This window comes from Lactuca virosa, chromosome 3 (genome assembly GCF_052849685.1).
Source record: "Lactuca virosa cultivar CGN04683 chromosome 3, Lactuca_virosa_CGN04683_v6, whole genome shotgun sequence".
NCBI classification, from domain to species: Eukaryota; Viridiplantae; Streptophyta; class Magnoliopsida; order Asterales; family Asteraceae; genus Lactuca; species Lactuca virosa.
The window spans coordinates 53,574,382-53,585,692 of record NC_136428.1 but is presented as its reverse complement, the minus strand read 5'-3'; the positions used below and the strand labels follow the sequence as shown (position 1 = coordinate 53,585,692).

The window sequence follows — 11,311 nt, the reverse complement described above, 5'->3', positions numbered from 1 at the left end:
AAAAGAATGAAGACAGAAGAAAAAGAAAAGGGTTGATGCCCAGTTCTCATGACGTGAGGAACAACCTCTTACGTCGTGGGCTCAGTCTGAATAGAAAAATTTGTCCGTATTCTGTTAAACCGTATCAGCCTCCGTTACCTTTTCCTTCTCGATCAAGGGCACATCCATTGGAGCAAGAGCATAAAAAATTTAATCAAGCATATCAAGGGTATTCCAATTAATACCCTATTTATTGAATTGTTAGCAAAAATGCATGAATATGAGAAATTCCTTCAAGATCTTCTTGACACTCGCCAACAATTAGAGAAGACTTCCAAGGTTGTTCTTAATGAACAATGCTCAACGGTTATCATGGAAGGCATACCAACAAAGATGGGAGATCCAGGATGCCTTACACTACCATGCGAATTTGGAAATTTCACGAAGACGTTTGCTTTAGCCGATTCTAGGGCTAGCATTAATTTAATGCCTTATTCATTTTACCAAAAGCTCGATCTTCTAGAACTGAAGAATATAAGGATGGCGATCCACATGGCAAATCTGTCGGTAACATATCCTCGAGGCATAGTTGAAGATTTACTGGTAAAAATTGAAAATTTTGTTTTTCCAATTGATTTTGTAGTTATAGACATGAAAGAGGATAAAGATGTACCCATTATCCTTGGACGTCCATTACTTAATACCATAAGAGCCTTGGTGGATATTTGTGAGTCAAAGCTTACTTTACAAGTGGGAAAATAAGAGATGACATTTGGGTTGAAGAAGGATTTGAGAGGTCTAAGAATCAAGCTGAAGTGTTTTTTATGGATGAAGAAAATAAGCTTGAAGAATTGGAAAAATTAATGGAAGAAGAGGTCCAAACTAGAGAAAAGCCAAAGAAGAAGTCAAGTTCACTAAGCCAAGAGCCTCGATCCCAATGATCTTTGAAGTCTTTTCCTTTACTACACCAAAAGTTTAAGATGAAGAGGCTTGTGAAATTGAAGAGATAGGTTCAAGTGATGAAGAGAATGATCAAGAAGGAAAGGAAGTAAAACTTGATGGAATGGAGATAGATAAGGAGTTAGATGAAAAAGTAAAGAAGTCGGATGAAGATAAATCCCAATGAGTTAAAAGAAAAATTGAAGCTTGTGACAACCAAACGAAAAAAGAAAATTGAAATAAAGCGTACATAAGGAGAGTTCAAGCGTACAAGAGGAGGTGGAAGGAGCAAAAGGAGAATAGGGAAATTCTGCTCCCAACCGACACAACGTAGAGCAGGAAGGAGTTCGGATCACGACTTCACAAAAAGAAGCGCTTCTCGGGAGGCAACCCGAACTCATTTTTCATTTTATTCTCCTTTTCTCTTCCTTTAGTTTTGCATTTATTTTAAATTGATGTTTAGGATAGTCATTCATTCATCTCATATTTAAAAAAAAAAAACAAGAGCGGGATCAGAATTGTGAGTGGTATAATTTCCAAAAGAAAAAAAATGGCATTTTATCAATTAATCAAGGCCCACGACATGGGATTAAGCACGCACAACATGGGGAATCAAGGAAGACCCGTTTTTGCATTCATTTAAAACTCACGGCATGAGGATAAGAGCGCACGACGTGACCTTCAAGGCGGGACTAGTTTTTATACGCATATCAAAACCATTTGACTTTCATTGTTTAAAATCACTCACAACGTCATACAATTGCCAAGGTCCCCACTTCGATTTCCATTCAAATTTCATCAAATTTTACTTATTTTCGTGTTCAAACTTCAACTAAGGTATGTGATAAGTTTTATAGGTTACAAAAAAATATGTGGCGGAAAAACCTAACTCTAAGTTTGCATGCAACATATTGGATCTAAGTTTTCTCTATTGATTGTAACAAACAATTGAACATCAAGAACCCTAAGAGTAATCTACTAATTTTGAAATTCACAAAGGGATTAGTTTTACATACCTTTTGATTATTGTTGTAAATAATCAATAAAATCCTTCTTGAACAAGCTCTAGAAAGCAAACACCAGAAATCTCGTGCCTCTGATGGCTCACACTCAAAACCCTAGAAACCCTAGAATGAAGAAGAGAGAGAAGGGGAGAGGAAGAAGAAGGAAATTTCGTTCCTAATACTCTTAGGAATGTCATGAACAAAAATTGATGACTTTGGAGTCTTATTTATAGTTTATGTAACTTACAAGCAAATTAAATAATAGATTTAATCCTAATTCAAATTCTTTCCTTTTATGCAACCAATAGACTTTCAGAAACCCTAGAGGAGCCTTCAAAAGCGTCCATGCCATGGAGGTTTCTAGAATTGTTTATTTTTGTTCAACTATTAAACAATTATAATTCACCCCTTGCATCTTTAATTAATTCTAATTAATCTCAAATTAAATTCATATTAATTCTAATTAATAATTAATTAATTCTAATTGACTTCTTATTAATTTATTAACCATATAAATTAATAAATCAATTATTTAACTAATTATCTCATGTTAATTTATTAACCACATAACAAATTAACATATCAATTATCTATTCATAATTAATATATTAATCACATAATATATTAACAAAATATCTCTCTCTCTCTCTCTCTCATAATATCACTTCTAGCTATTTTTGCTTACGAGGGCAACCCAAAAGGACTTTGTTTTTAATTCAACTTTATACTAATTTAGTTATGAGATTAGACACCTTAATCCAACAGTCTCCCACTTGGATAAGTCTATAATTACAATTGCAAGTATAACCAAACAACAAAGAGTACATTATCGAGCTAAGCTTGAGCATTGGAATACTCGACTAGTGAAGCTCGCAAGCTTAACAATTATTGTAATATTTACACATTTATCGTTTGTTTTATTCATATTTACATATTATAGAGTGGAGTCGAGTCGAACTTACTAGCTTAATCACATTTTCGTTGTAATTTAAAGTAATTTTATTTTCTTAATAGTTAATCGAGTTGATTCAAGCGCGAGTTCGAGTGTCGATTACTTTATCGAGCTCAAGCTAGAGCTCAAAATTAAGGCTTGAGTCTAGTTTCGAGCTTGGCAGTGCTCGACTCGACTCGGCTCGACTACACCCGTAATGGACGGCGTGAGATAGGTAGGTGTGAGTCTCATTAATTTTATTTAATAAAATTTTAAATTAGATAGAAAAAAGTATAAAAGATTATCAATAGGGCAAGTTACTCATTTATAGGGATGATTTTTTTAACTGAAAATTCGAACAAGAATCGGAAGCGGAACCGGTTGGAACTGATTATTGGTATTCGGTCTGGTTCTCCAATTTATCATTTTCGGTTTTCGGTTCTTTCGATTTTGTTCTGGTTTGGTCCGATTCCAATTCTGAACACATTCTTAGATAGCACATTTCCTAGTATAATCAAACCGGAGCCGATTAGTGGTATTCGATCCGGTTTTCGATTTCCTATTTACTCCTTACTCTTTAATCGGTTTCGCTTCTTTCGTTACGGTCCGGTTCCAAACCGGTTTACATCCATACTCATTTCAATTTGAAGACAAAAAAAAAAACAAATTACGGATAATAAAACCATAAAATTTATAATCAAAGAAATCAAACAAACTATACGACCAAATTTACAATTTTCTCAAAAATTATTACGGAAACGGAATACTTTGTTGGCAAAAAAAACTACATTAACCTTTTGAAACTTAAAAAGACAACATCTATTATTATATATTTGTGGAAGAAATGAATAGTAAAGTTGGCATACTTTGTCCAGCTTTGGCCCCTTGATTTACATATCCGGTCCTGTACTTCTTTAATTAATTTATTCATGTCCTTTTGTTTGTGTTCCATTCAACTTCCCATTTTTCTTGGCAGAATTGGTCCCTGTATTATTGTTGGAAGTTAGAAATACTAAATTTGGATGTTTTTTGACAACTTTGCTCATTATTCTTTACCCATTTTGACATTTTTGGTCATTGCAATCAATATTTTTACACTTTTTTGGAACCTTTTAATATTTAAAGTTTGGCCACAAAACTTTAACGGTTTGACAACTTTGATCCCTTTTCTAAAAAGTTGCTAATTCCTACCCTTTAATTCTTTAGCCATTTTCACATTTTTGGTCATTGCAGTCAAAACTTTTACATTTTTTGTCCGGGACAAAGCCCGGACTTTTCATCCTTGCACTTTCTATGTCTGTCATATTTATCAATTCGGAAACAATATTGAAAGCTTCTGGCCCCGCGTAGCGGGGTAACCTTTCTAGTTATGATTTATAATAAAATAATCTTTGAGACATATAAAATTATGTAAATGTATTTTTGATAGACACCCACTTGTTCATATTGGAGTCCATGCTCCTTCACATTCACACAAGCCCCCACCACACCATGTTGACCAGCCAGTGAAAAAGTAGATGGGTTTATGTGCATCCTCATCCATTTCTTTATTCCTTTCCACCTTTACTTTCAGCAACCCCCAAGTACCCACCCCTCCATCTCATTCTCATTCTCATTCTCCAACTGAAAGATTAGGTTTCTTATTCTACATGGATTCACCCTCCGAATCTAATGGCGACGAGCCTTCCCAATCCAAACAAACATCTCGATCAGAAACCAATGTTAATCGTCACAATCATCGAACATCTTCCGGTGTGGTATCTTCGAATTTCATAGGGAAGCATCGATTGGCTGCCATTATTTCTCAACAGAATCAACAAATCCAGATCATTCAGGTAATCAATTAGATTAGATGAAAATTTTACTAGCTTCTCCATTCGTTTGTTCGATTAATTAATTACACACACTGAGTAGTAGAAGAAAGTGATTTGATGCGATTAATCAGGAAGAGCTGGATCAATTGGAAACGCTTGGTGAAGCGTCGCTTGTCTGTGAACAGTATGTGAAATTAAAATTAATTTATTAATTTCATTGGTAATTGGCTTTCAGCAATAAATTTGAATGAGTGATTGTTTTGTTGTACATCCAGGCTGATATCGAGTGTCGAATCAAGTACAGATGCTCTGCTTCCTGTGTAAGCGTCTTTTTATCTTCTTGTTCAATCCCCAATATCTACTTTTTTGTCATTTCTTTTACTTTGTTTGTTCTTTGATTTTGATAGTTTTTTTTTAATTTAATTTTTTATATTTGCTGAAAAAACGCACAAATCCAAAACGTCAATGAGATATAAAGTACAATAACTAATTGATGTATTTAATTTCTCTTGTTTTAATTGAAAAAAGGGAAATAATTTTATTAATTTATGGCACGTAGTTTTTCTTCTTTAATATATCATATCATTATTATTTTAATCATCTATGTAAAATCTGACTTTTATGTAAAAAACTTATCTTTAGTAAGTTATAGATAAATTGGTAAAAAAAAACAAACTAAGTTTGTTACTTTGAGCAAGTAAACAGAATGTTGTATATATTAGTAAAATAAAATGGTAAAACATTTTTCTTTATGGGGTTAATGTCTATGGTTTGACCCTTAAAGAAAGTGTTAAGGTTGCAAATATAAAGAAAAAAGGCCACTAGATTTGTGAAACTTGTATTCTATATGATTCTGGCCTTTAAAATGAGCCAATTTGGTTAAACATTTGCATTTTAAAAGTTTTTTTCATCGACATAAATATGGTAATTAAATAGATGACATTTAATTTGAACCCAATCACTTTTTAGGTCACTTTGAACAGACTTTAACCATTTAAAGTAATCTATAAAATACCTTTTGGATATGAATGTTAATAAACTTGATAGTACAAAATATTATTTGTTGACAAACACAACACAAATTAAAAAAAAAATCCAAATTTCATTTTATTCTATATATATATATATATATATATATATATATATATATATATATACACTGAATATGAGTGTTGATGAAACTATACAAACAGGACGAGAGGGCCGGCAGATGGTGGATGGGATAGATGGTTTCAAAGAGCAAATCATTCTTCTCGAAATCGCAAACGTTGGATCTGATATGAATACGATACTATCATCGTATATCACTTTTTGCCCTTTTCGTTTTCCACTTTTTTTTCTAATTTTGTAAATCTTTCTTCCAAAGTTTGAATAGCTCAATTCAAAACAATCATATTGTTTTGGATTTGGTGACAATTCAAATGACGGAAACAGATATTGTTTGGACGTTATCTTTTTTTTTTTTTTTTTTTTTTTGCATGTAAGAGTGGTTTGTTTTTCTTAAGCATTCAAGTTATTCAATAAGTGAAAAGAAAAATAGATTAGTATTTAATAATGCTCAAATTCAAAACCTAGATGAATGAATGAATGTAAATGGCTATTTAAGGGGATGTTTGGATGTGCGTTTATATACGATATAATAACCAATATTACAAGTTGTAGAAGATAATGTTTAGATAAGTTTCTCCGCTTTGAAGTTTTGATAATGGGATCATACCTTGTTTTGATTTATGATAAACCTTACTTATTTATAGAATAAATAAAACATGCAAAAATGACATTCTTATATTGTTGAATCATTTAAATTTAAAAATAGCAAAATTAATTTTCTATCAATTATGATAATATATGTAAAAATAATTTGAGCCCCTGTTATTTAAATACACATGTCAAAAAAAATAATAAAAACGTTGCTATTTGATTAATGGTTTTAATTTTTAATGTGAAAGTAAGCTGTCAGATTAGGGTGATGTTATGTGATGTGTACTTACAAAGCAATGATGAAAATATGAAGATACTGGTGCTTGAGGAAAAATATGAAGAAGTTGGTGAAGGGATTTACAAAGCAACAAGGAAAAATATGAAGAAAGTGGTGCTTGAGGAAAAATATGAAGGAGTTGGTGAAGGGATTTAGGTAAACAAACAAAGATAAAATCCTTAAGTTTGCATGCAACCTAAATAGGATCTATGTTTTCCCTATTAAACCTATAACTAAGAACATAAAAAAGAATTCTAGAAACCCTTAAGTTTGCATGCAACCTAAATAGGATCTATATTTTCTCTATTGAACCTATAACTAAGAACATCAAAAAGAACTGTAGAAACCCTAGGATATTTTCGAAAAATAGATGAGAGGGTTTTAGGATTACATACCTTTTAGTTGTTATAGCAAACAACTAAAAATTCCATTTTAAAAAATCTCTTGGAAGCTAGCACCACAAATGCCATGCCTCTAATGGAATCACACCCAAGCTAGCAAGATGATAACTTAAGAGAGAGGAGATGATAGAAGCAATTTTCATCGAAGGCTTGTAGAGGGAAGGAGTGGATGAATCAAGGGGTTAGGGGTTCCTTATATAGTTGAAGATACTTGGGGTCAAAGCTAGGGTTTAAGGGATAAACCCTAGATTCCCTTGTTTGGTGACCAAGCAGCACAATCCCCTTATTCAATGGGCCTTTGACGAAATTATCTAGGCCTTATCCTATATGATTTTCGTCCACCTCATTCCATGAGGTTCTAGAGCATTCCTTCCTCAACTATCAATAAATAACCAAACAGTCAATGTACTTTTAATTAATCCAATTAATCCCAAAATTAATTCCAATTAATTTCTGATTAACAATTAATTAAATAATATGATTTCTAATTAATATATTATTTTCATAACACATTAATAAACCATTTATTTAATTTCTTATTCACATAATAAATTACTCTCTCTCTCTCTCTCTCTCTCTCTCTAAAAGTCATCATGTCCAATTGTTAGGTTTGAGGGCAACCCAAAAGGACTGTGGTACTATCAATTCAAGTATATACCAATTTTAATGAAACATCCCAAAAATATAGACCAAAAATTTCGTTTTAAATCAGTAATAAAATCCATGAATAATATTAATCACATAAAAATCATAGTCATGTATCTCAAAAACATCATCATATCTGTCAATGTATCAAAATCATATATCATAAGTCAGAGTGAATCCTCCCAGGCTAAAAACAGTGGTATGTGCCATGCAGTCATCTCGAGCTCTTCCCCTTACTAGCGGAAGTACCTGAAACCAAAACTGAAAACTGTAAGCACGAAACTTAGTGAGAATTCCCAACTACCACATACCATACATATAACACATAAACATATCTTGGGCCCCGCCCCCTGCTACATTGAGTTAGGCTCGGCATCGGCTTTCCAGACATTGGGCACCGCCCGACATCGTGTAGATCTCAAAATACATGTGAGCATAATCAAATAATACAAATACCCCTAAACATATATCATTAACACTTAAACATTCCTCAGGCCCCGCCCGACATCGGACCGTAATCCGGTAACATAATAACATTCCTCGGGACCGCCCCAACATCGGACCGAAGTCCGGAAGCATACAATACAAACACATGCAAGAATCACAAAGACATCAAGCATACAAGCATTCCTCGGGACCGCCCTGGCATCGGATCGAAATCCAGAAAAGCATATAAACCTACATCGGACCATAGTCCGGAACTACTACTAGCTAAACGGGCCGGCCTTGGTGCCTTAGACTCGTTCCTACTGGAGGAAACTCACCTCAAATGCTAGTTGTGAAATCTCGTGTGGGAATCTCTGATGGCTGCTCCAACGACTCCCCGGCTATCAATTTCACAATACACTTAATCAAAACCTGATAACTCTTCCTAGGGTAAAATGACCATTTTGCCCCTGGTCAAAGTCAACGTCCTGGTCAAGGTCAAAGCCAAGGTCAACTCCCAGTGAACCCAACTCGTCGCGTTATCTCCCAACTCGGCGAGTTCCTGTACTACTCAGACTCATGGTCAACCGAGTCAACCCGTCGAGTCCCTTCACAGACTCATCGAGTTCTACCTGGCATACAATCGGGACATCCCAGCTTCAACTCGTCGAGTCCCTTATTGGACTCACCGAGTTCCCCTGTCTGTTTGGGTTATCTTAATGGATTAAGCCCCTACACTTCAAATCCAAGCTTCATACCTCACATAAACCATGAAAATGTCCTTTTAAGGGTAAAGTTTCTGACTTTACCCCTTAATACCACTTCGTAAAGGGTTTAGCTCAAACCCTAATTCCTTGGGACCTATAACTTGGTCCTTAAGCCCTCCATACACCAAACTAAAGCTTACAACTTCAGATCTAAACCCCTAACACTACTTGGGCACGTAAAGTTCCCACCTTTTCCCCACATGCATGACCTTTTGGGCTAAAAAGGCCAATATGATACTCTATGGCTTGCATGGGGGCTCCAATGGCATAAAGTCTGCACCTTTATGTCATAACAGCCCCTCTAGGTCCTAGCTCTGGAATATTATCCACTTGGGTCGTCCATTCTCCAAAGATTATCATTCTTGGGCCAAAACCTTCATAAAAGGGAAAGGAAGAGATCTAATGAACTAGAGGTCAAGATAGAAACTTGATTACAAGAAAATGTAGCCAAAGAAGTGTAGTTTCTGGATCTACTCTCTTCCTTTTGAGCCTTCTAACTCCTTCTTCTTCTTCAAGCTTCAAGAACACAAAAGATTGCTTACAAATGGCTCACACACTCACAAAATGCTCTAGGGTTTCGTGGATTAGGGTTTGGGACAAGGAGGCTGTAAATGAGGCTAAGGGGTGGGGGTTGAGGAGCTTAAATAGGGTGCAAAACCCCGAAATTAGGGTTTTATTCTGGCCGATGTACTCGCCGAGTCTAGGGCTCTTGACTCGCCGAGTAGATAGCTCAAACCCCGCGCGTAATCTGCCTTCTACTCGACGAGTTAGGGCCACCAACTCGTCGAGTCCCTATCTTAAAATGAATAAATAAATAAGTTAAAAGCATACCAAGAACCAGGCGTTACATTTAGTTATGGGCTTAGACACCTAGCCAACAGTCTCCCACTTGGATAAGTCTATAACTATAATTGCTAGTATAAATTCTGAATCGATCAACAAATAGTAGCTTCCAAAAGCCGTTGTCGAACTCTGACTTAGTCAGTTACATGTACTAAGATAAGTAATCATATAATCCTCCGTTCTGCAAAATATCATTCGAACATGAGACATGGAATAGAATCAATCTCATTGTTCAAGACTTTGTTTCCCGATTTTTGATTTGTAAAGATATAGAACTTCTAACTGAACACATCAATTTAGTCCTGGACGGGCTCGACACTATAAGTCAACACCAAATCACCGACGGGCTCAAAGATATCGATTTTCCTGTTAGGGCAAAAGGAACAAATAAAATTTGACCTATACGCTTGCACCATTTACTTATCAAATCATGAATGACAATGTGTTTTATAACATCAAGTTACTAATGCGTTTACGTATTATCAATGCACAACCGACTTGTAAACTACAGCTCATATATCTCCTTTTTAAGATTATAAGATATTATTGTCTCAAAATTACTCGTGATAAATTCCATGAAGTAATTCTCTGAGCGTAGGTTTATCTCATACTTAAATCTCCATTTCAAAGTATTCATGAATATTATAGCAATACCACTGCTATGTCTAAAACTCTTCAGACAATCTACAATTCAATTCATGACAGTCTTAATTCACTACTTACTTCCAAAATTACGAACGACTATGGAGTTTGAATAATCAAATTATTCGGGAAGTAAAACATGCAAAGTGAAACACAATAATAAACTAATTAATTATGGTCTCAAACCTATTGAAAATAAATAAATCTCTATTATTTAATCACCATAGTAATTACGACTTTATTCATTGTATAATGTTTCGAGTAATCAACTAACCACTTGAATTAAATAACATCAGTTATGTCATGTTATGGACATTCATACTATGCCTCTCTGTGGTCCTTTCTTTGTGAACAAATCGATTGGACACTATTCCAATTATGCTCATTTCACAATTCCAAATTCTTGTCATTGTCTAAAATGTATTGGAATTCCAACCTTACATGCATTGACCTTTTGTGATGTCAAGGCTTCAAAGTCACAAAGATTGAGCCAATGATATTACAAAATGTAACATCGCAAAATGAGGTATAGCTTCTCTGGCCTTAATCTTTTATGTGTATGTCAAGACTAGTCCTAATTGTGAAAAAGGTGGCATTGAGTACGCGAGGCGTACACATGTGTACGCGCAGCGTACTCATGCACTTAGCAAGATCGCGGAGGCCACCTAGTACGTTGGGCGTACTAGGCTCATAATGAAACTCTAATATCTTCTTGTGTCCCTATTTAAAGAACACGACGGCAACATTTCTAGCCACCATTATCAACCTCCTGTTGGGTTTTAGTATACTACAACATCCTATGGTGCACATATGTGACAACCCGAAACTCCTATCTTGTACAACCATTCAATTCAATCAATTCTAGACTCATTTCTGTTATCTTTTAGCACTGTTTAAGGGTTCGTTTAAGTGTTCTAAGCTTAAGTACAACCAAGGTTGAGA

At 34.7% G+C, this 11,311-nt stretch overlaps 1 protein-coding gene across 1 annotated transcript; it reads left to right on the top strand.

Moving 5' to 3' along the window:
- The first annotated feature begins 4,311 nt into the window (after positions 1-4,311).
- LOC145165701 (guanine nucleotide-binding protein subunit gamma 2-like) lies at positions 4,312-6,336 on the top strand. Its single transcript, XM_079084506.1, has 4 exons — positions 4,312-4,688; positions 4,799-4,851; positions 4,943-4,987; positions 5,861-6,336. The coding sequence occupies exons 1-4, from the start codon at positions 4,371-4,373 to the stop codon at positions 5,943-5,945; spliced, it is 501 nt and encodes a 166-aa protein (XP_078940632.1). The 5' UTR covers positions 4,312-4,370; the 3' UTR covers positions 5,946-6,336.
- Positions 6,337-11,311: the final 4,975 nt, after the last annotated feature.